We start from the raw sequence: 26,246 nt of genomic DNA, 5'->3' as shown, positions 1-26,246 counted from the left end.
CAGGTCAATTTTCAGGTTTCAGCGCTCTCACACTTTGAATGACAATTGCGTGGTCATGCAACACTGTACAGAAACTAAAATTTTATCATTTTGTTAACACAACTAGAGCTTTTTTTTGGTGGTATTAATCACCACTGGGGTTTTTATATTTTTTTGCTAAATTAACAAAAAAATGACCACTGGGGTTTTTATTTTTTTGCTAAATTAACAAAAAAAGACCGAAAATTTAAAAAAAATACACGTTTCTTTTTTTCTCTTATAAAAGTTTGCAAATAAATAATTGTTCTTCCTAAATTTAGGACAATATATTCTGCTATATTTCTTTGGTGTAAATAACCCAAATCAGTGTTTATTATTTAGTCTGTAGGAAAGTTATAGAGTTCACAAACTATGGGATATATCTGAAAATTGATCAATCCTGAAGTACTGACTACCAATCTAATTTCTTGAGGCCCAAAAATGTCAGAACAGTACAGATATCCCCCAAATGACCCCTTATTGAAAAGTAGACAGTCCGACGTATTTCATAAGAGGCATGGCGAGTTTTGTGAAGTTGTAATTTTTTTGTCATAATTTTTTAGAAAATGAAGAAATTAAAAAAATAATTTTTACAATTTTTTTTTACATACTGTCACCAGTGCAGTACAGCATCATCATATAACTGGTGTGGTGGTGATCAGGGACACTGACTGGTGACAGTACGAAAAAAAAAATTATACTTTTTTTTCAGTTTTATTTTATTTTTTTATTATTTTTTTATTAATTTTTTTTCTCTTTGTTTAAGATTTTTTTTTCATATTACAATATGATCAAAGTAGTATAATGTTACCATAGTAACATTGTACTACTTTGGAGAAGTGATCAGTATTTTTTTTTTTTCACAATTTGATTGCTTATATCAAAGAATTTCTTTGCTATAAGCAAACATTTAACTGAATGAAATCGATTCATTCAGGTTTTTTTTGTTGTGATTAGCTGTGATTGGCCACGGCTAATTACATGACACAGATGGGCAGTGATTGGCCCAGCCTGTGCATGTGATCACTGTGACCATTCACAGCTAGACACACTTGTATACAATGGATGGCATGAAAGGAAGCCATCCATTGTATACAACTGTCATGTGACCTGCTGTGATTGGTCACAGCAGGTCACATGGTACTTGCAAAGGGGCCGGTACACAGATCTGCCATCGGCCGTGTCCAAGGTACACAGCCGGTGACAGATCTCACCACAGTGCGGCCCTGCAGGCATGCGCAAAGCTCGATCAAGGAAGGACATCATATGACGCCCTACCTGAGAGACAAGAGGTTCGCCTGGCCGTCATTTTACTATAGGCCAGGCGATAAGTAGTTAATACCACTCTAACTGGTTAAAAGCAATTGCAGGTAACAGCTAAAATCAGCGAGTGCGATACTAATGCTATCCAGGAAACCCTGCATCTGTGCTAAAGTTAGAATGCTCACTCACTACACCTGAACCTCTTCACCCAGGCCTCATGCAGTTCCACACATCTATAACTCTCTGTGTTCAGGGGACAAGCATCCACATGGCTGTCCAATTAGGACCAATGGCTGTGTCTGTGCAGCCCCTGCGTCCCAAAAGATATGAATGGGACCGCCTGTATGCAGATGCACGCCTGTATGCAGATGACCCCTTGATGGGTGTACAGATAGGTACAGTATGAAGGGGGCCTCATATTGGCTTTTTTAAAATAATAAATACAATATCCAGGGGCAGACTGACCATTTGGAAACTCAGGCACTGCCTGAGGGCCCGGGGTCAGTAGGGGGCCCCATGAGATGCCCCTGGTACCTTTTTATGTTTTTTTGAGTTTGGGCAAGGACACAGGGGCCCCATGATCCCCTATTGCCCGGGGGCCCCATGAGTTGTCAGTCCGCCCCTGGCAATATCTAGAGGTAGAATGAAAGGCTCGGTGTAGTATAACACTTTTGGCAGTCAAATAAATCATTATTTTCATGGAGGTCTATATATCAGATCAAAAAGAGGGACAACTGAGAAGGGAAGCAGGACAGAGAGATTTGGTTTTAAAAAAGGGACAGCCCCTCCAAACGGTTGGGACAGTTGGGAGCTATGTAGTAACCCTGGAATTTGGTCAGTGCTAAAACATTATACAGCCTACACAACTCCCATTATCAGAATAAACAGAATATTTCCTGACAACCTTACTATTTACATCAGCACATGAAAACAGTATGTTATCTCCAATGATCCTGAACCAATATACCAACAACCTGATATAGGAGTGCTATATACAGTATACATGCAGTTTCCTGTTCACATATTAACTTCAGTCTTATGATTGTGGACCTACCTAATTACATGACAGTTTACCTATTGCATTAATGCATACCTATTGTTCACCAGCCCATAGGCGGTCTCATTAAAGAGGCTCTAAAGGTACAAGGTGTTTTACCTGAATGCGTTCTGTGCATTAAGGTAAAAAAAAACCTTCTGCATGCAGCTCCCCCCAGCCCCTCCAAATACTTACCTGAGCCCAGATCCTGATCCAGTGATGTGCAAAAAAGCAGCGTCTCTCTCCCTCTCTCTCTCTTCATTAGGCAGAGAGGCAGCAGTGGAAGCCATTGACTCCTGCTGTCAAGTATAGCCAGTGAGGACAGAGAAGGGGGCGGGGCCAAGCAGTGCTCTGTGTATTAATAGACACACAGAGCCGGTTCAGGAGTGAGCAAGTACAGCCAGTGAGGACAGATACGGGGGCGGGGCCAAGCAGTGCTCTGTGTATTAATATACATACAGAGCCGGCTCAGGAGGGAGCAAGCACAAGTGCCTCTAGAGCAAGCCGCTTGCTATGGGGACACTCACGTGAGGAGGGAAGGGCCATGAACGCCGGAAGGGAACCCGAGAAGAGGAGGATGTGGGCTGCTCTGTACAAAATCATTGGACAGAGCAGGTAAGTATGACATGTTTGTCATTTTAAAGAAAAATAGTTTTTGCCTTTAGAATCTCTAAACTATATATTTTCTTAAAAATGTTCCATCCCACCTCCTCCTGCCTATCCTTTATAAAAAAGATCTGTGTACTTACCTACAGTGTTTTTAATATGCTCTGGTCCGGTCTTGTGACCCTGCACCTCTGTGGTAAGGGAGCATTTGACAAGGGCCCTGATTTCCCAGAGCCGTGATGTCACTCATAGGCACCAATGGCCTATCTGTTGTTGGCGCTCCCTGTAGGGTTGCCACCTCATACCTTTAAAACCAAACGCATATTAGTTACACAGATTCTGGGGCTAATTTAATGGAGATATGTGAGTTTAATTACCCCCTAATCAGCCACAGAACCTGTGCAATTAATATGTGTTCGGCTTTAAAGGGATGGGGTGACAACCCTAGCTCCCACCTGCAGAAGCAGCCTACTGACATTGGAGAGATGGAGCTGCAGGATCATGTGACTGGACCAAAGCAGGTTAAACACAGGTAAGTACACAGATCTTTTTATACAGGGTAGGCAGGATACCTAGCAGGAGGGGGAGGGAATATTTTTAAGAACAGATATAGTTAGGCTTTTCTTCCAGTTTAAGGCACAGACCCCAGTAAGCTGTAATATAGTTATAATATAAAACTTTATTCGCAGTGAAATACCGGCCTGATAAATGAAATCTGAAGAGACGTGTTAAAGACCAGCACCAGCCAAAACATTTTATTTTGTTCTGGATAGAGCATGGAAGGAATAAAGCCTATGACATGTTTCTCTTTTCATCTATGTCCCTATTGAGATTTCTACTTATTTTCCATCAGGACAGGAAAAAAATTAGACAACAAGCATACAGACAAAACACTTTTTTTTTTTTTTTTAACAGGTAGACAGCACATATTTCGGCACCTTTCACATGGGGTGGCTTCCATTACAATCAGCAGGGGATCAACTCACAGATCACAGAACACAGCCGTGTCCACTCTGCAGAGCCGACATGGACAGGGCCCACTCTGTTCTTTGGGTGTCTGGGAGTAAACAGACCCAATCACAAGACCAGTGTGAAAGGGGCCTTATAGTAGAGTGGGGGTAGTTCGGAAAATATTTGAATTAGTCTGTGCCTCCCTGTCTCTCTGACAGTTGTTCCTCTCTTTTCTTGTATAGGAATCACAGGGACATCGGACTATACACCTTATATGTCTTCCCAAAACCCAAGACAAATTACTATATAAATAAATAGTACAAAAAGAAAACAGTGCAGTGCTGAAAAATGACAAAAACTTTGAAATAAATAATAATAATAATAATAAATTATAATTAATAGATCATTATTCATGATATAAATATATGTGGATGAAGCGCTATGAATGGCGCTGTAAAAAGAAAATATGTGCAACTGTGAAAGTCTTCCTGCTGATTCTCGATTGTAATATACGGTTCAACAAATAGCGCTTTGATTATGCGCATCTGGTGAGTGCGCATTTTTATTAATCTCCCACATGGATAAAGCCACATGGAATAATTTGACACCATCTGTGCAACAGGACCCGTTTGCAACACTGTATGCTGACCCGATTGTGTCACACCTTCACCATCTTATGAACACTCCTTGCTTTAAGACTTTCACAGTTGCACATATTTTCTTTTTACAGTGCCATTCATAGCTCTTCATCCACATATATTTATATCACGAATAATGATTTATCAATTATAATTTATTATTATTTATTTCAACGTTTTGTCATTTTTCAGCGCTGCACTGTTTTCTATTTGTATTATGTGTAAGGTTTAGGGTTCCTTTTTAGTGCATTCGCAGCTGATTCTAATCGGATCCTTGAGCTCTCGCTGTTTTTTTGTTTGTTTTATATAAATAAATAGACACGCAGACCTGAACGTGGGGAAATTAGGCTGTGGCCCCTTCATTTGGATTTAGAAATAATAGATTGTAAGCTCGAAAGAGCAGGGCTCTCGATCCCCTCATGTTTTGCGTTGTATTGTTATTGTTCTGTCACATGTTCTGTCCCCCTTTGTAATGTACAGCGCTGAGTGAACTATTGGCGCTTTATAAATACTGTATAATAATAATAATAATAATAATAATCCCTTTATTTACTTAACCTTTCCCACCAAACATACGTTTATATGTGGCCTCACAGAAATAGGTCTTTATCCATGCGGCCACATATATGCGATACTGTGTTTGTGCTGATAGCATGTTGCACAGTGCTCTCCCAGCACAGAGACCAAGCTGTCAATGACAGCTCCGGGTCACGTACTAATGATCAATAACCGGGAGGACCAGTTCCCAATCACCTGATTTGACTATCACAGTTATCAATCATTGTACAGCCCACCCATGTTGGGTTTTTTTCTTCTCTTGAATGGAGAAAAAGATACCGTTATTTGCTAACACCATAGAGTGCAAAATATAGTGCACCTCTGCATGGAAACCAATCAGCTTCCGCGTATTTTTGCCAAAACTTAATTGAACAAGTTGAAGTTAGAAGCTGATTGGCCACCATGCACAGCTGCTCCAGATTCTGTGTGCTACAGTTTAAGTAAATCTCCCCCATTGTATCTTTTTTCTCCTTGCTAGAGGATATAATTGGAAACAGAAAAGTGTGTGCAAAAAAAAAAAGTAATGAAAAAAATAAAGCTAAAATTAGCTGGTTTAGGGAGTTAGGGTTGAAGGCCAGGGTCAAGGGTCAGGGTTACTGTATTTTAGGCAGGGTTAAAAAAAGTTTGTTTTTTTCTACTATTAGTATCAGTGTCAGTTAGTCTTCATGCACACTAATGTTAAATTAACTCCACTAGAAGCCAGCAGCATTTTGGGCAAAAAAAGGCTAACATGGAGGGGAGTTCAGAGGCAGTAAAAAAAAAACCACCAAATGCCCCTAGAAGCAGCTGCAAAAGCGTCCTGTGTGCATGAGGCCATAAGCCCAGAACACACTATAAGAAAATCGTACAAATGATCATCCGATTTTCCTCAATTGTTTCATAGCAGGTCAAAAGTGAGCAGGGTGCTAATTGTACGAAAATTCTCATATGACAAAGACTTTTTTTGTTGTTTATTGTTTCTTATCATACGCAGTCTTACGTATCCAATTTTTCTCATATGAAAACCATACAAGAACAGCACACAATGAATTAAAATTGATAGTTCTGTTCTAGTACGAGAAACATTTTAGCATTTGTCCCTTTGGAAATGTTTGTTTGGAAGGTCTGAATCGGGTGTCTTGAGTTGTGCACACACTATATGAAAAATGAACAATCGTGCCTCGCATGGAATTGTTCTTCCAATTTTCTCATAGTGTGTACTCTACTTTGGTGTCGGTGTGTTTTAGGTAGGATTATAAAAAAAGCAAAATGTGCATTATTGATTTGGGCCCTGCTAGGGGTAGAAACAACAGCTAACATACACATATGTGGTGTTTCTGTGATCGTCAGGGGCAGGAGAATTTATTTTGGGTTGTTTTTTAGATGTAGGTTACTGTAATAGCAAGGAATATATAGCAGCATTTTAAACATTTTTTTTACTATTTTGCCCTGGTTTTCCTTTTATATATTATAATCAGATATCCATTACCATTTACCACCAAATGAAAGCCCAATTTGTCCTATAAAAACGAAAATATAATCCACCTGGGTACACCAGGTAGTTACAATGATATGTAACAGTGATACAGTAACACAGGTCAAAGTTGTAAAATTCTGTTAAAGATTTGTTTTACTCTCCATAATGAAAGAGTTACAATATAAACTTACACACAATCAAACAACCAATTCAAACAGTAATACAAAACTACTTAATCTTTAACTACTTCCCGTTCGTCCTATAGCAGAAATACTGAATAATAATTGAACAAGTTGAAGTTAGAAGCTGATTGGCCACCATGCACAGCTGCTCCAGATTCTGTGTGCTACAGTTTTAGTAAATCGCCCCCGTTGTCTCTTTTTTCTCCTTGCTAGAGGATAAAATTGTAAACAAAAAAGTGTGTGTGCAAAAAAAAAAAGTAATTAAAAAAATAAAGATAAAATTAGCTGGATTAGGGAGTTAGGGTTGAAGGCCAGGGTCAAGGGTCAGGGTTACTGTATTTAAGTAAGGGTTAAAAAAAAGCTTGTTTTTTTCTACTATTAGTATCAGTGTCAGTTAGTCTTCATGCACACTAATGTTAAATTAACTCCACTAGAAGCCAGCAGCATTTTGGCGAAAAAAAGTCTGACGCTTAGAAAAGTGTATAGCAAGTTTTGCCGGTGTCAAGTTATTGCGTGTTAATTTGGGCCCTGCTAGGGGTACAAACAACAGCTAACATATACATATGTGGTGTTTCTGTTATCGTCAGGGGCAGGAGAATTTATTTTGGGTTGTTTTTTAGATGTAGGTTACTGTAATAGCAAGGAATATATAGCAGCATTTTAAAAATGTTTTTTACTATTTTGCCCTGGTTTTCCTTTTATATATTATAATCAGGAGATATCCATTACCATTTACCACCAAATGAAAGCCCAATTTGTCCTATAAAAACGAAAATATAATCCACCTGGGTACACCAGGTAGTTACAATGATATGTAACAGTGATACAGTAACACAGGTCAAAGTTGTAAAATTCTGTTAAAGATTTGTTTTACTCTCCATCATGAAAGAGTTACAATATAAACTTACACACAATCAAACAACCAATTCAAACAGTAATACAAAACTACTTAATCTTTAACTACTTCCCGTTCGTCCTATAGCAGAAATACTGCTACAGGGTGGCAAAAGTGCGCAAAATTATGCATAAATACGTGATTTTGCATTTCCAGGCCGCGGCTGTCAATCACTAGATCCCGGCTGGTAATTACTCACTTGCGCCCAGTGATTTCCGAAGCTCTCCGATGGGGAGGAGGATTGTTTTGTTTACTAACAATCCTCCTCCCTGTCAGCTCGGGCACACTGCTCTGGATGGCTGTGCATAGCACAACCATCCTGAGCAGCATGATTACAGTAAAGCACACTGACACAGCCCCTAGAAAAAACACTCCCTGCACACAGTTAACCCTTTGATCACTCCTCAAATTAACCCCTTCCTGCCCAGTGCCATTAGTACAGTGTCAGTGCTTTTTTTTAGCACTGATCACTGTATTGGTGTTACTGGGGATGTCAGTGACACCAAGTCAGTTCCCCCCAGAGTCAGAATGTCCACCACAGTCCCACAGTCCCGCTATACGTCGTTGATCGCCACCATTACTAGTAAAAAAAATTAGCATAATACATTTTGGTGTAAGTTTATGACGAAATTTGATATTTTACATTTTTATACTGGACATGTTTAATAGCAAAAAGTCAAAAATATTGTTTTTTTCTAAAAATTGTAGGGTTTTTTTTATAGTGCGGAAAATAAAAACCGCACAGGCGATCATATACCACCAAAAGAAAGCTCAATTCGTGGGAAAAAAAGGACGTATGTTTCATTGGGTGCAGCATTGTATGACCACACAATTTTCAGTTAAAGTAACACAATGCCGTAACACAAAAAATGGCCTGGTCAGGAAGGGGGGTAAATCCTTAGGAGGGCAAGTGGTTAAAAGCTAGGAGAACTTGCCCCATTTCCCAGATAATTTAGGTTAAACAAGGAAGGCTAGTGAATGTGACCTAATTGTTATCCTGATCCACCACCATGCACATGACAGTCTCTGGCCATGTGTAAGTTGGTCTAATTGTACTTGTTGGTTTCTCACTTTCTGCAATGCTAGCGTGCCCCATTTCCTCAGTGCACAGGATCCCTGTAATGTTGTTTTTTTTTAAGCTAATTTTTTTTTTTAAAGCAGATAACATTTGTATAAGTAACAATCCAAATGTAAGAAAGTAAAATAAACTAAATCCCTCTTAGCGTAGGATGCTAGGCAAACTTCATTTTTGGCTCCTTTTGTAGCCAAGAGAGCAGTAATTGTTTGTTTGTTCTGGTCTGTTCAGGGCTTCACAGGCTGGGAGTTTGACTGCTCCCCCCTCTTGATTCTGGAAGAATTTACAGAATATAGAGCTGATGACCAACGTGAATATTTATCATTCCCTAGCCAATCCATGGAGGGGAGTATTCAGAAGGTGGCTGGGGAGGTGATAAATAGTTTCGAGAGATCTCCTTCAAAGCCTCTGGGATTGCTGACTCTCTGAGGCAGCCTGTGGACTGAGTAGCTGTCAATAGAGGTTTACGCTGTGGTCGAGTTGAGAGCCTAAAGCAATCTATTTGAGGAGCAGACTGTGGGACATCATCCTATGGGACATGGTCTGGAGAAGGGTCATCTCCCTCACTGAGAAGTGTGCGGTGGAAGTTGGAAGGTGTTCAGCTGTCCTAGGACTTGTGAGTGTTAACCCTGAATAGTAATCCTGGGTGACTGTGTGCTTTTGGAATAAAGGTAGCTATGGACTGAGAGGGCTCTCATAGGGTCTCAGAGTGCTGGTCATTGCCCTGTTTTGAGCAGAATGCATAGGAGCTCACAGAGATGTGTCCTCCTGTTACGGTGCAAAGCGTTTGCAGTATCCCATGCCCCAACCCCTCTCCTGTTTAAAGTTCTTTAGGTAATAAATCTTAAAAAGACATTCTGTAAACTGAGTTATTGGAGCCAGTGTGCATGGACTGGTGTTTGTGAGTACTAATTGGGAAGAACCAGCTATCACCAGCGATCCCTACAGGGGTAGTGCTACATATTAAAAAGGTGCTACATCATTAAAGGCTAGTATTATATGTAGTAAAGGGTTCTTGAGCTTTCAGAACTGAAAATGTTTGCAGAAAATATATTTGTGTTTATACTAGTATTTTACTGAAAATAGTGAATAGTGAAAATAGTGAATAGTGGACTGATCATTGCATAGCAGACTGATCAAATTGACCTATCCTCTGCCACTCTAGGAATGATAGAAAATAACCCCTTCTAGAGAGTGGTGGCCAGGCCACCAAAGATGGAACTTTACCTCACTTTTGACAACCCTGCAAAAAAAGTGTGGTCTGTAATTATACCCTAATATGTTGTTTATATTAAAATAAAAACAGATCTAGGCCTCATTCATACTGCACCGTACACCCATGAGGGGCCGTGTTTACCAGCATAGCATGGGAATGCACAGGCATTCCGTGCATCTCCATGTAGGCAGTCCCATAGATGTCTATTGGGACACAGTGCCTGCACAGCCACAGCTGCTGCTCCCAATATGACATCCGTGTGGGTGCGGGTGTGTGTCCCCGAATGCAGACAGTATGAGTTCAGGTATATGCACCCGCACTCACTAACACCCACACAGATGTCACATTGGGAGCAGCAGCTTTGTCCCAGTAGACATTAAAGGAACTGCCTGCACAAAGATGCATGGAATACCTGTGCCTCCCTGTGCAGGTAAACAACCCTGCACGGGCATATGGTACGCATGCCCCATGTGAATGAGACCTTTACCAGTTATTTCTATAGTACAGGATTGAAAATAAAAATAATATTATGGTTATGTTGATGCATGATGTGGGAAAGCTGTAGCACACAAAGAAAAACATATATTAAACCTAACACAAAAAGTGTAAATAACACTGCAAAACACATAAAGTTGTTCTTAACTTATTTTGTGTTATGTGTGATTTGGGGTATTATTTACACCTTTTGTGTTGGGTTTAACTTTTTTTTTCTTTGGCTGTGATACAGCTTTCATTTTTGCTCTTTACATATTTTTGTATATTTTTATGCATTTGTTAATATTTTTTTATGAAGGATGATCATTGGAATATCCTTATTTTGGGATCATAAGTCAGTTTGATTAGTAATGACTGAGGGGAGTTTGTCCATTACTTATATAGTTATTTTGCATAAGACTGATTGGATTTTGACACAAACCCAGGCCCCATAAGCTGTAATGAATAAAACTATAAGTATACCTTTTTACTGTACTGTTAGCTTGTGCTTGGTATTTATGCATGTATAGGCTGTGTATATTTAAATAACTAGTAAGAGTATACTGTATTTTATGACTACCAGACTACTCTGGAACAGATTTACCTAAGGTTATTTGTATGGAGATTTACAGGATTGAGTCAGTTTAGGAAATGCCTAAGCTTTGCCTTTGCTCATCAAGAAGGCCATAGTGCTATGTGCAGGTGAGTGATCAGAGAGTGCATCTGTACCAGGGGCAGACTGACAACTCATGGGGACCCCAGGCAATAGGGGATCATGGGGCCCCTGTGTCCTTGCCCAAACTAAAAAAAGCCTATGAAAAAAGTACCAGGGGCATCTCATGGGGCCCCCTACTGACCCCGGGCCCTCGGGCAGTGCCCGAATTTCCAAATGGTCAGTCTGCCCCTGATCTGTACTGAAACATTTTTTTCTTTTAAACATTGGTGTATTGGTGCAATTTTGCACAAACATTTTCAGTAACAATTTTACTGTTCAAGATCACATTTTTGCTGTTGCATGGTATCTTATCTGATCCTTCCCCTATATACAGTGTGTTATTTTCCACACGTTTAAAGCATCCAACAAATTAATTTATTACACCCAAAAAGCAAATATGAGGGGCGTTCAAGTCAAACCGGGACTTTTAATTTTTAAAGGTATAAAAAGGGATGCTAGCGTGGTGGTACTGCACGCTAGGAATGCTAGCGTGGTGGCAAGTATGTCCTATTTCTAATAGGTTGCACACATGTCGCAGGCCAGTCCAGAGACCGTTAATCAAGATGGCAGACAACAATGTTAGTGTGTGCATGGCACAGCGTGTGGTGATGAGGTTTCTTGTAAACAAAGGTGTAAATCCCATGGATATCTACAGAAGACTTCAAGCACAGTATGGTGATGAGATGCTCAGCCACAGTAAAACATTTGAATGGTGTAAACGTTTCAAAGAAGGCCGTATGTCTGTCGGTGATGTGCTTCCCAGCCCACAGTAGTCATTCCTGTGAACATTCAGCATGTGGATCCTGGATATTCAACACAACCTGTCGTGAAATTGCACAACAAATTAACCTTTCTGTGGGAACGGTGAACACTATCTTGATGAAGTGAAGCAGGCTGTCCTAGGATGGTTCAGGTGTACTGACAAATATTTATCTTTCAAAGCTTTCCAAGCATTAGTTAAGTGCTGGGATAAGTGTATAAATGTAGCAGGGGAGTATGCCAAAAAATAAATGTAGTTTCCACTCCTTGAAATTTGTTCTTTTATTATATAAACTCAAAAGTCCCGGTTTGACTCCCCTTGTACTAAGCAAATTACCCTTAGCTTCACCTTAACCTCAAAACCTCAACATAATCCCTAGACCTCCACCGAACCCACAGACCTTCGAATCCTGAGACAAGACTGCTCAGTGTTAGATACTGCTGGAATATATAACTGCCATTGAGCTCGATTTAAGATACAAAGACTCCATCATGAATTATGAACATTGTGATTACAGGCAGCATTTAGACCCAGAAAAGGTTGTGATGTTGGTTTTCCTTGTGCGCTACTGCTGTTGTAAAGGTCTGCTTGCATGCGTTGTCTATTATTCTGAGTAATTCCAATAAAGTTGCTTAATAAGTCAGCAGTGCAAGATTATGAAGAATGATCACATCTGATCAACGGTCACCAGAAACTGACTGGACAAGTCGACAAACTTCAGATGATATTTCACATCACTAATTGACAAGAGATAAGCCAGAGTTGCTTGGCAAAGCCTACGTGGAGCTTGTCCCTAGGACTAGTTGGCTCTTATTAGTATGGATGTTAATTTTTAAAAACATATCTTTTCAACTTCTGTAGTTTACTCATCTTTGCAGTGAAGGCTGTATAACCATACAATACAGACTTGTTGACATTTTAAGTGATTTTTTTTCCATACAGACCATGTTTCTCAGAAGTGATTTTTTATTTTAGAATAGCACTGAAAAGCTGAATCTTGTATGGATTTCTTATATATGATGGGGACTCTAGTGTATTGTAAGTGGAGGTATAAATGTTGACAACCACAACTGACAACCAAAAGTAAAGCTGCAGCAGCCTTCCGTGCCTCTGCTTTGCCTGGAGCCCTCCTCCCACACCACTCCTATCCGCAAGGGAAGCTGTCCTTCATAGATATAGGTGAATAGGCTGCAGGCATCCTTTGGATTTTTTGTTTTTCATTTCATTTACATTTTTATAGCACTTTTCTCCCTGGGATTTAAGGTTCCTTATCTGTTGGGGCAAAGGGTGAGACACCACCTTTAGAATATCTTAATATAACAGAAGTCAATTAACCTACCAGCATGTCTTTGGCATGTGGGAGGGAAACAGAGCACCTGGAGTTAACGCATGCAAGCACAGGAAGAACATGCAAATTCAATGTGGACAAATGTACTGACTGGGTCTCAAGCCAAGGACCCCATTGCTGCAAGGCAGAAGTTCTAATCACTAAGCCACTGTAAAAGAATCACCAAGATTAGCATGATCAACATACATTTTATGGACTGCAAGACATGGAGCAAAGAAAATGCATTCAAAATTGGCATTGTTGTCAATAGGAACTACTCAGGTTTTTCTGATTGGCCACTATGAGCTAAAACTGAAATTTTGTGCAAAATTGAAGCTCCGATCTTGAAGCTATTTTCATGCCCCAAAAATGGAGCGAATCTCTTCAATGTTAGAAAAACCCGGAGAGGAAGTAGGGTAGAAGTCACAGTGGAGTTGAGCGCATTTATCTGTCAACCTACAGCTTCTTTTCTCAATGCAATTTAACCTGACTTTATTACTGTATATGATAAATAGCTGTCAATATAACGTTGTTTGGTGGTAAAAGAAAGTTAGTTAAAAATGTTGAGATGAAAGAATCAAAAGAATGATGCACATGAAGCAGAAATGGTAAATATGATTTGCTTTGAGAGAAGAGGGTTTGGTGTGTACGTTGGCGTTTGGTGTGCACTGGAGCAAATTGGACCATGCTCCATAGGGGGTTTTGTCTTTTTCTGGATTAACTTTGGGTAAAAATTTGTATAAATTGAGGTTTTTTTCTATTGGTTGAACTTGATGGAGTTGTGTCTTTTTTCAACCTGAACAACTATGTATACAAAATCCTTCTTTAAAGCGCCAGTAAAGTTAGCTTCTTAAAAATTTGCTAACAGGCAGGGTATTTATGACCATATCGGTCTCTTCTGTCAAAAAACCTTCCCCCTGCCTGTCAGCCGTATGTTCACTGAGCCACGCATGCGCAGCTCAGGGTACGTTTAAAGCCGATTGATGCCGGGGCAATGTGACTCCCTTGTGCATACGTGGGAGTAAGGTCATCGCGGCCCGGTCATTCAAGTGGCTGAAGGCACAGTACCTGGAGGGAGGATCCCAGGGTACCCAGGAACTTCCGGATTGAATACACCTCAGCACTAGAGGGTTTCTTTTGCAGGTAGGTCTTCCATAATGTGCTAATATGCAATGCATACTAGCACATTATGGCATAACCCAGCTGGGGCCCTTAAAAAATTAGATAGAGAACTTAACTACCTCTTTAAAGTAGTCCAGGCATTTACTAACTAAGCTTAAACCTGCTCCCACCTCACTTCTAAATCCTGTTGTAACTATCCTGTAAAAAGAAGATGCTTATACCTACCTATTTACAGAAAGCTCTGGTCCGGTTACATGATCGCCTCCCAGGGGCTGCTTCAGGGGAGAGGAGGGACAGCCGACTACAGATGCTCAATAACAAGCCTATGAGTGACATGACTGCACAGGCATTGCTGCCATTGTTGGCGTTCTCTCCTCATCTATGAAGCAGAGTGCTGGTGAGATCACATGATCAGACCAGAGTACTCTGTGAATAGGTAAGTATAGGCATCTTCCTTTCACAAGGTAATTAGCATAGGAGATAAAATGGGGGGTGGGAACAGGTTTACGCTTAGTTAGTAAATGCCTAAACTCCCACTTCAATGCTCTTAAGGACATACTGTATATGATTTAATATATGGAAATATGTTATTGATATTATTAAGATTTAAAGGCAATGCAGGACAAACGCATGTCTCTTTCCTGGCATTCCAGAGCCAAAAGACATTGGTTTGTTGTTTTATGGCAAGTGACAGCAATATATGGATATCCCAGCTGTTATCCTGTCATTTAGCAACTGTGAATTATATAATAAAATGAATAAGTGATAGTGAAAAGGGCAATTTTTTTTTCATTCCCAATGAGAATTGTGGGGCAACTTTGCTGGGAATGTAACCTAGGGAAGGGGGATGGGCTGCACCTTCTAACCTGGGCACATGATGCCCGGCTACAGTCTCTCTACATTCCATTCCCATTGGGGCCATTTTTGAGCAAGTCAAGCCCATTCCTGTTAAATCCATCATTTCACAACTGGCAAAGCAGTTGTGGATATCTGCTGCACAGTAATATACACAATATATATAGGCCCGTGAAATGTGGACTCCCCAAAAAAGTATAAAATCACATTTATTAATCTCCCATGTGCTTCTCCCAACTGTTGGCACTAAGCTAAATTGTTAGTGCTCCTTAATGTGGAGTCATTATGGTTTGGGTCACTTTTATTTAAATTTTTTTAAGTTCACAAATGAATAAAGTTTTTACATTTATTGTGATATATATACTGTATATACACGGGTTGGACAAAAATATGGAAACACTACATGATTTGCAGGTGTGAAAGTGACGACATGTTTTGCATTGGAAGTGGAACTGATGTAACATACTTTAGCTTCCGCTGTGTGATGAGACACCTAGCTAACAGGTGGGAAGTCTTATTTTCATCATTCACTGCGTGTGCTGACATGGATTTTGAGCTTCAAAGAGGGCAAATTGTTGGTGCCCCATTAGCTGGTGCCTCTGCAACTGAAGTTGCCAATTTATTTGCTGTGTCATGAGGTACAGTATCAAAGGTTATGACAGCATGTACAGGTTCTGGGAAAACGTTGTCTGATAAGTAAAGAGTGGTCGACATGGTCACCTGACCGAAAGAGACAAGAGGACATCAGGCAGGATTGTGACCCAGAATAAAAAACAACTGCTGCAAAAGTGGCTTCAAAGCCCAGTCTCAGTCTTATAAAGCCCATGCCCACAAAAACTGTGCAGAGGGAACTCCATAAGCAAAACATTCACGAGAGAGCTGCAACTGTCAAACCACTAGTGACCCATATTAATGCTCTGAAGAGGAGAGAGTGGTGCAACACCCATAAATTGTGGACTATTGATCAACGGAAGACTGTAATATAGTCCAATATTTGAGCTTCACACTGTTCCCAACAAAAGGACATGTTTACGTGTCACGAACACCATTCCAAGCTTTCAACCAGGACTGTCTTGTGTCATTGGTAAAACATGGTGGCAGTGCAATCATGGTTTGGGCAGCCATATCTTGGTATTCTGCAGTCCCCATCATCACCTTGAAAGGTAGAGTCACTATGTGCCTCTGTAGCCAGCAAATATGTACAACTTTTGTCCAACTATGTGCACCCCATGGTGCAGACATTATTTCCCGAAGACAGTGCCATTTACCAAGACGCTAATGCTCCAATTCACACAACTGGTGTTGTCAAATTGTGGTTTGACGAGCATGCAGATGAAGCCTCACACCTTCCCTGGGCGCCACAGTCGCTGGAGCTCAGTATCATAGACCCACTATGGTCAATTTTGGAGAACAAGGTTCAGGCTCGTTTTCTGCCTCCGGTACCTCTGTGAGAACTGAAATGATTTTTGCACAAAATGTGGTATCAGGTTTCATTATTCAACATTCAAGGCTTATATTTGTCAATTCCCAGGAGAATTCAGGCTGTCTTGGATGTCAAATGCGGTCCAACACCATATTGGATAAGGATTTTGTTCTTTTATCTGCTGTCTCCATAATTTTGTCCAACCCTGTGTATATATATATATATATATATATATATATATATATATATATTAAATATAGAAGGGACCCATGAGAAAGATTACTTCTATTATATATCTAGCTGCAGTACAGCACTATATTAATCAGGTCTTCTTCAGAAAATCAAAGTAAACTGGTAAATACTGAAAAGGAGTCAGTAGCCCCACCTGCTGATTGAAAGTGATAAATATTAAATTTTCATAAGTAATATTTAATTCCTACTTGATCAAAGTAGTAAAAACAGCATTAACATCTTGCTGCCCACATAACACAAAACAGCAAAAGAGTGGGCTTTAACGCCCAAACCCTGTACATATGTATCACTGGGCAGCCAATGTTTCTTTGCTGAGAGCAAGCTCACTGCATACTTCCAGCACAGAGATCAAGCTGTGAAAGACAGCTATTGGTTCCCTAACGACCGGTGGCTCCTGATCATGTGACCACTGTAACAGTCAATCACAGTGGTCACGAGATCAGCTGTTCTTCCCCATCCCCTGGTGTTCAGAACAGGAAAGGGTTAAACTTAGTTTTCAATAAGAAAAACACTATACTGTACATGCCCTTTAAGAGCAAAGGATAGCTTCTGTATATCAAGGCAATAAACAACAGAAAAAGCACAGCAACCAAAGCAAATAAATGGTGACCATTTTCCAATGTACTGACTTGATGGTAAAAACAATTCCTGGTTTGTTTTTCCTGGTGGTAAAAACAATTCCTGGATTTTATATATGCGTTTATTTCAACTGTTTAGTCCTTCAAAAGTCGTACAGTCATTTTTTTAAATCAGCTAGCACTATTACCTAAAATAAGTCTTTATAGCTGCCATATACCAGCTGAAAGTTGAAATCAGACAGTGCTCTGTAAGCTCATTGTGGGGAGCAGAAAATAAGTGGGCTTACAAGAGGGAGGAAGCTCAGAGTAGACATCACCAGTGTGATGATGCTGACTGGCAGTCCAATCGGCAGAAAAGAGACATGGCAGTAGAACAGTTCCTATACATTTTAAGCAGGTATTTAGTCATTGATTGCTTGTATTCTTTGCATGCATGATATGGTTTGTCAAGCGGCACACACTTTCAACCTTTAGAATGGTTAAACGTGTCCAATTTGAATGTGGATTTTTTTGTGCTTGCTGCAAGGGAACTTTGCTGCATTTGGTATAAAGTATGTGATAGCCTGTTGAAGGACATGTGCAGTGCCTGGCCTTACTCTTGGAGCTATCTAGATCTAGATAGTTCTGGGGGACTTTGCAGGATGTGTAATCGGGGTATACAGTTCTCTAATGGAGAATGCAATTCCTTTCAATGGCTATGTCATTCTGCCAGTAATTAGAACATTCTACTTTACCTCTTGAAACAACTTAGAGCTCTGCCCTGCAGTAACCTGTGTGCAGGCTACCATTGCTAACCTAACCTTCACAACATAATCATTCCTGGCTGTCATACTAATCCAGTAGCTTCAGTACTTTCTGAGACACTGACTTGCAACAAGTATACAGATTAGAAGTACTGACTTTCCCATCCCCATTTATTCCAGGCCAGCGTTTTAGAAAGTACTGAAGTAAAAAATGGGCAACTAGCAATTTAACCGCTTCCCGTCCGCCCTATAGCAGAAATACTGCTACAGGGCGGCATGGGTGCGTTAAATCACGTGTATATATACGTGATTTTGCATTTCTGGGTAAGGGCACATGCGAGGCGCCTTTCACTGCTGTCAGTCACTGGGTTCTGGCCGGTGATTACTCGCTGCGCCTGGTGATTGCAGAGGATCTAACTGTCAGCTTGTGCACACTGCTTTGCATGGCTGTGCACAACCATAGAAAGGAGTGTGCTTACAGTGAAGCACAAACACAAGGCCTCATAGTAAAACACACGCAGCACTCAGTTAACCCTTTGATTGCCCCTCATGTTAACCTCTTCCAGTGTCATTAGTACAGTGTCAGTGGGTGTTTTTTAGCACTGATCACTGTCTTGGTGTCACTGGGGATGTCAGTTGCCCCCAGTGTCAGAATGCCCGCCGCAGTCCCGCTATAAGTCACTGATTGCCACCATTACTAGTAAAAATTAAAAAAAGAAATTCCAGTTTATATACCGCCATTTGTAAACACTATGACTTTCACGTAAAACAATTAATTTATACGTGTTGGGATTTTTTTTTAGCAAAGAGACATAGCAGAATACATTTTGGCCTAAATTTATGACTAAATTTGATTTTTTTAAAATTTTTTTACTGGACATGTTTAATAGCAAAAAATCAAAAATATTGTTTTTTTTTCAAAATTGTCTGCCTTTTTTTGTTTATAGTGCAAAAAATAAAAAACGCACAGACGATCAAATACCACCGAAAGAAAGCTCAATTTGTGGGAAAAAAAGGACGTAAATTTCATTTGGGTCCAGCGTTGCATGACTGCGCAATTGTCAGTTAAAGTAAAGCAGCGCCGTAGTGCAAATAATGGCCTGGTCAGGAAGGGGGGTAAATCCTCTGGAGGGCAAGTGGTTACATTTGAGTTAAACAAAAGCATCCTAACTATTTTTATAAGTACAGACTGTGTTACTGTGTGTTTGGTTATGCTACTGCATTTGTTCTGGTGTACTAAGCCAGACTGCATTTATTCTGCATTATATTCAAGTTTAATACCAACTTTGCTTGTGAAGGAAATTCTGCCTAACATTTTACATAGGGGTGTATTTATGAAAAAATGTGCATAGCTGTTTGTCCATCAAAACTGCATGTAAATTCACTCTGTGCCAATTGGGCAAAATCGAATGTTCTCAGGCTATACTCTTTGTAGATTGTATATGAAAATGAGGAAAATGCCACATCAGATGGTACTGCGTACCATAGGAAATACGGTTGCTTGTTATCTAGTAGTCATAATGCAGTATTTTTGCACATTCAATCTGCAGAGAATGTATTTGGTGTTGCCCCATGAGCGCAGAATGAATTTACAAGCAATTTCGATGGAAGAGAGTATGCAATAGAATGAAACCCATAAGCAAATAGCATACTGCTGAATCAGGGAGGATCAGCTACTAATCACATGGTACAGAATACTAAAAATGTGACTAAAGTTTAGGCCTTCATGTGTTCAGCTTCTCTAACCATTATACCTAGTTGTGCCTCCTAGGATATAGGAATAATTGCTATATTTTAATGACAGTTTTTGCTTTATTAATAAGCTGTAGATAAGTTAGAGAGTTTTGTGCAATAATGGAAACATTCATATTATGATTTTGAAAGCACAACCCTGGGTTCTTTCCTAGCACTAGGCTGCTCGACAATCAACACAGACACGGACACGCACGGCTTAAAAGAAAGAAAAGGCAAAAAAATATTGAATTTCTTTTGTCTTACTTGTAGCACGTCCACACAAAAAAAAATGGCTACAGAGGTAGCACTGGTTGGCCACATTCAGCCCTTGGCCACTCATTTTGTTTTCTGTAAACCACCAGGGAATTTTTTTTTTCTTGCCACATGAAATTCTCACATCTCACTATGAAGAGTTTGGTTCGTTATGTGCACAATTTTACAGATACATTTAGTGTCAGGGTGTGCGTTAAAGGTTTAGGTTATGGTTTGGTTTAGGATCAAGGGTTAAGAGGTTAATTTTTAAAGGTTTTTTTAGGAAGAAGGGGAGGTTTAAGTATTAAGGGTTACATTTTTTTGTTATATTAAAGCCCAACACCAACCAAAACATAATATTTTGTTTGTATAGAGTAAGGAAGAGTTAGAGCCTAACTTCCCGTTACGTTCCATTGGGATCCCAAGCAGAAATAAAATCTTGTAGACATGTTTACTCTTTCCCACTCTATTCAAAACTAAAGACAAACATTTTGGGTGGAGTTAAGCTTCAAAATAAGGTTACGTTTTGGGTATAGACCAGCCTTTCTCAACCTTTTCAACACAGAGGAACCCTTGAAATAACTTTATGGTCTCAGGGAACCCCTGCTAAAAATTACTATATCTACAACTCATGATACTGTGTGATGGATATTGGGAAGAATGCTCCTTACAGCTTTGGTCATTGGGAAGAATTAACCCCTTACAGATAGCTACAAAGATCAATGGTATCGGTGGGAACGGATATGAGAAGCAAAAACTGCTCGCTGCTCAAGAAACCCCTAGCATCCTCTGGAGGAACCCTGGTTGAGAAACCCGGGTATAGAATCAGACACAGTCAGAAGAATGAGTGTACATATTTTAGATCAAAATTGTTTTCAGCAATGAAATCCCCAGCCCCAAGTCCACAGACTTGGGACTACAGTGCGAAAAAACTAGCTGGCAAAACTACGTGAGGAAAAAAATTATAGTCCCCTTATAACATTCTTAATGTAAACATTAGAAATCCACCTTGAAATCTTTATCTTTAATATTTAAGACACTAAGCTATTTTATTTCTGTTTTTCTAGCATCTGGCTACATTTTTGATGGATAAAAGTGATGCTCTGGGTACAGTGGATGAAGCCATCAAACGGCTGATGCAACTAGAATCCAAGGATAAGATCTGGGCCCAGGAAATGGTTTTCCAGGTTATGAGCAATTCCATCAGCCTTCTGGACTCTGGCACACAGGTATAGTGTGATATAGAGCATCAAATAGTATTGATAGCACCTGATAACCACACCTAATGTTGGCATAACTGTAACTGAGCACTGACTCAAGCTGAAGGAGGTCTAAGTGGGACTTTCACTGGCAGGCCTGGAAGTGTTTGTAGGTGTGCATATAAAAGCTTCCAATGAAAACAAGCTGAACTTGTGTGATGACACATCTGTATTAGTGGGACTTTAGCTTTGCTTGTTGACTGTAGATAACCATATGCATTTATGGCTGTATAGCAAAGGCTAAGAATGTGCACAAGACATAAAGGCAAAGATAAATCATACATAAACAATCAAGGAGAATGATCAGTACTACAACACAGATTGACAATTATTTCTTTTCTATATTAGGAAGAGTTGGAGAATTTCCCACTGTCCATTGTACATCACTGCCAGAGTTTACAAGGTCCACATCGCTATCCACACATTCTCCTTCTAGTATGTCAGGAACCAGATCAGACCAAGCCTGACATTCACTTCTTTAACTGTGAAATGGAGGTGAGTAATAGAAACATATTATCATTACTTTTCAGGACATTGTCACTGAACAATATATCAAATATTCAATATACATCTCTCTATAGATATCTTTGCTAATGTCTTCAAATGCTAGCACAGCTTTCTACCACAACGTGATGTGCATCAATGCATGCATTTTTGTGCATTGATTCATGTTGCCAGGAGCCTGCCTAGGTTAATTGCCACCCGAGGTGGCCTTTTTGCTGATCTCACAGTAACCACCGACACCATGACTCTGCCACCTGCGGCCTAGAAACCAATGACACTGTGTAGTTGTGCATCACTGGTTGCTAGAGCTGGCAACTGAGCTACGTAGGATCATTGTTTGCTAGGCCGCAGGTGGCTGAGTCACATTAATTGTTACAATACAGGCAGCGCCAGTGTCCAAGCAACCAAAGCAACATTACTGAGCTGCAGTGAGAACAGAGTATCCAGTATTGAAACTCCAACTTCAGTCTTGCCCCCACCAAGTGCCACCTGAAGCTGTCATCTCAGTTTGCCTAAATGGTGGCCCCCCCCCTGCATGTTGCATGACTCAGCCCATTCATTTTTAATGAGCTGTAAATGCACTTTTACACACAAAAAACTATTGCTCTATTTTCAAATGCAACACAGAGAGCATGTGCATTTCAGTGCGCTATAGCACAGGTGCTCTGCAGCACACTGCATATGTTGTTTGATGCAGCGCTGTGCGGCGGCAGTAAGTAGACAGAGTCCAGTTGTGAGAACAGAACTTGTATTGATGTCAAAGTCAGTTTAGATACAGCCCGATGGGAAGGCACCTGACTGGAAACACTCACAGTATGTCTTGGCAATGTAGAACAGACTGGGTCTTGAGTGTGCTGGCAGCGGCTGTCTCAGAGGGTGGAATACAGCCTGGCCAGTCTTCACCCAAGAGGAAGGATTCCAGGAAGGATGGTGTGTCCCTATATGGTGCAATTAATTCTAAATGGCAACTGACCACAACATTCATCATAATGCACTGTAGCACCCTCCTAGCATAATATGCTAAGCAAATCTATTTTTTGGCTCCTTCCGTAATCTAGGGAACACTGATTGTTTATTGTGGCCCTATCAGGGTCTCACAGGCTGGAAATCTGAATGCTTCCCTCTGCATCTGGAAAAGGTTTCCAGAGCTTAGGTTGAGAGATTCAAATCAACCAGCATGAATAGTTATCAGGTTCCAGCCAATCTCTGGAGAGGTGTGTCCAGTAGGGGGCTTGAATGGAGATAAATCATATGAGACATTGAAGAGCAGGTTTCCTTTTCTCCTGGAGGGTTCCAGTGGTCTAGGGCTGTTGTTGTTGAGCAGCCCATGGACAGTGTTGTTGCTCTAGGAGGCCTCAGAAGCTCCAGGGGTAAATGGACAGTTCCTGAGAGATACCATCTTATTCACTGGGGTGTGTCTGGCAAAGCTGGGAGCCGGCAGCTGTCCTTGATCCTTGAGACTGTGTGTTTGGAATCTGCTCTAGCTACCAGTTACAGGCTTAGTTCCAGGTAACCAGACATCCAAAGACTTACCCCGTGACCCTCAGCTGTGAGGCTTTAGAGTGCTCAGTATTCAGTAAATACTAAGGAGATGATTATATGTCAGAGATTTGGCTCATGGTCCCCAGCTGTGAGGGCTCAGACTGTCTGATATTCTTCACTGTTTAAACAATACGTTCACCTTTGGGTACATGTTACATGTTCCACCCGTTTTTTTCCCCACTGCTGCAGCTGTCACCCGCTGTCCTCTCTCCCTGTGACAGCACTACAGGGAGAAGTTCCCCATAGTAGCTGTAACTTTTTTGTATAACAACGCGGCCATATGGGGCTCCGCCCACACCAAGCTCTGTGAATGAATGAAATACAAGTCCCAACAGTTCTTGCGGCTGTCAGCTTGTAGCTCTCAAATAACTATCACGGTGCTGTTGAGTGCTGTGGTAGTTCATTGAGTCTTCCTGTCAGACTGTATCTGCATGCTCGTATGCAATACACTGACAGGTTTGCAGGAATTCTGCATGACACCATCTGCTGATCACTGGTGTGATGCTTTCTAGGTTCCAAAAAAGAAAAAAAATGAAAAAAGTGAACTTATCTATTAAGGAAGAGATTGTATGCTAAAGAACTTCATGGCCTTCAGCTGTGAAGTGATAGCCTACTCCAGAATGGCCCTCATGGCCTTCAGCTGTAAGGAGGAGGGGGCGTTAGACTGTTCAGCACTAGTGCACATTCAAAGAAAAGAGTGTCCTCCAATTGCTATGTGTTACAAATATTTGGAGTATCCCATGCCCCAAACCCCTCTCCCATTTCAAATTCTACAAACAATAAAATATAAAAAGACAACCTCTAAACTGTTTATTGAAGCCAGCAGGAATGGACTGTTGCTTGCGTGATTGATGGTCTCTGCGCTGTTTGGTGAATAACCAGCAAATTCAGTGGCTCTTACGGGGATAGCACTACAGCACATTGTGATGTGATTGAGCTTTTAAACTTGACAAATACCTTGGTGATAAATTAGAGCGGGCAAGAGTAAAATAATACCATTAACCTCCCTAAGGGTAATCCCTAGTGAGGCTCGGGTTAATTTTCAGTACCAAAAGTGGTAACCCCAAGCCACCCTCGGGGTTACACTGTAATGTAATTTACCTTGTCTTGCGATCCCCGGATGTCCTCCCGCTGTGTCCTCCAGCTGATGCCAGCATCCGTCTTCCGGGTTCCCTTCCCTGCGAGCATCGCGACACAGGGGTCGGAACCGGCGGGAGATTAAAAGAAGTAAAAACATGACATACACACAATACATTATAATCTGTTAGGATTACATTACTGTATCAAACCATTTCTCCTCATGGCGTCCAAAAAGCGTCCCTTTAGGTCAAAAGCTGTTTTAGACCAGCAATAAAACAGCGATAGTAAATCAGAATCACTTGCAGAATTGAGCGATAATGATTCGTGGGGAAATTAGTCATCAGACACTGAAAGTGACGACAGCGATGATTCTGCGACTGAGCTCAGTGATGTGCGAACTTTGTGCTCTGTTTCAAATTTCAGTGTTTTTGGTTTGATTATATTATTGAATTAAATTTATAATTTAATTTATAATTATTATATTATTATTTTTTATAATTATTTATGTTATAATTTATGATTTCATGTTTCAAACTGTATCATACGCGGGATGTTTACTAGACTCTTGTTTGGGCAGAGTTCAATGAGTTATTTCTAAGAATTACAGGCCTACAATTTAAAACAACAAATTTCCATGCAAAACAATGTACCGCTTTGACATTCAAAAATAATTACGTAATCAGACTGCCATGGAGGTTACACCATGCTACCCTCTTTTTCTATTTTCACTTGTCATTTTGCTTTTCAATCAGAATTTAAATATATTTATAGAAAAAAAAGGAAGTGGTAAATTTGAAGTACTTTCTGTTTTCAAACAGTAACTCATGTAGCTGTAGCAGCTCTATAGTCTTGTTCCATATTTAACATGCAATAAAAGTTTATTTTTGTACTAATGTGTCAACCTTTGATGCTGATAATTGATAGACTATATAGATAACAATATTATGAGACTTTATTGTTTTATAATCTAGACAAGATTTAAACAACCCATGTTTTTTAAATTATTGAAAAAGTGAGGAGCCAATAAACTGAGAATATGAGAAAACAAGTCTGGGTGACCTGATTTGCTTTGCCTGAACAGCACTGTTAAAGTTAACTAGTGCTTGGCTCATGCATGGCAAAACATGTTGACTTTAAAGCGAAGTGACAATGTCTTTGCAAAAAGAAACCCTGACACCCTTACACTCACCTTTCCTGCGATCTCTCACAGTTCCTTGCTCCTTCGCAGCTGGCGAGCATACTGGCACTTCTTGTTATGGGTGAGCAAGTTACATGCTCCCATATGACAGTGCCCAAGCCTCGTCAGTACCATTACAAGACTGAATGGATTCATGTGGCTGTGCCCCAGGGTCGCCACACAGTTGATTTTAGCACCAGTTGTAGAGGAGCAAGGAGCTGCCAGGGAGCACAAGTAATGTGAATATTTGGGGATCAGGGGATGCCCTTGGCAGAGAAACTGTCACTCTGCCCAGCAAATAAATTATCTGAATTTGCAATACGTACAGTAAAGTATAAAAATGAAATAAGATGATGATTCCTACCTAGGCTGCTTTATAGAATATAATAAAACAGAAAAGAATAGAAAAGAATAGAATGGAATAAAACAAATTAGAATATAATTCTATTATCTATTATTTTCTATTCTATTCTTTTATTTTCTATTATTCTGTTTTATTCTATTCAATTCTGTTCTATTCTTTTTTATTCTATTCAATTCTATTCTGTTTTGTGC

General features: G+C 40.2%; 1 protein-coding gene across 3 annotated transcripts in view; it reads left to right on the top strand.

Annotated features, from left to right (window-relative positions):
• The window catches only part of EPS8L2 (EPS8 signaling adaptor L2), a 219,546-nt gene that overhangs the window by 143,299 nt on the left and 50,001 nt on the right, over positions 1-26,246 (top strand). For all 3 annotated transcript variants that reach the window (XM_089653578.1, XM_089653576.1, XM_089653577.1), the window contains 2 exons: positions 21,197-21,358; positions 21,737-21,883. In XM_089653578.1, coding sequence (XP_089509704.1) covers positions 21,197-21,358; positions 21,737-21,883 — 309 coding nt within the window. The remainder of the gene's footprint in view (positions 1-21,196; positions 21,359-21,736; positions 21,884-26,246) is intronic.

The sequence above is a fragment of the Staurois parvus genome, unplaced genomic scaffold (assembly GCF_062004578.1).
Source record: "Staurois parvus isolate SC_StPar_1 unplaced genomic scaffold, SC_StPar_1.0 ptg000715l, whole genome shotgun sequence".
In the NCBI taxonomy this organism is placed as follows: Eukaryota; Metazoa; Chordata; class Amphibia; order Anura; family Ranidae; genus Staurois; species Staurois parvus.
This window is presented reverse-complemented; position numbering and strand designations above follow the sequence as displayed.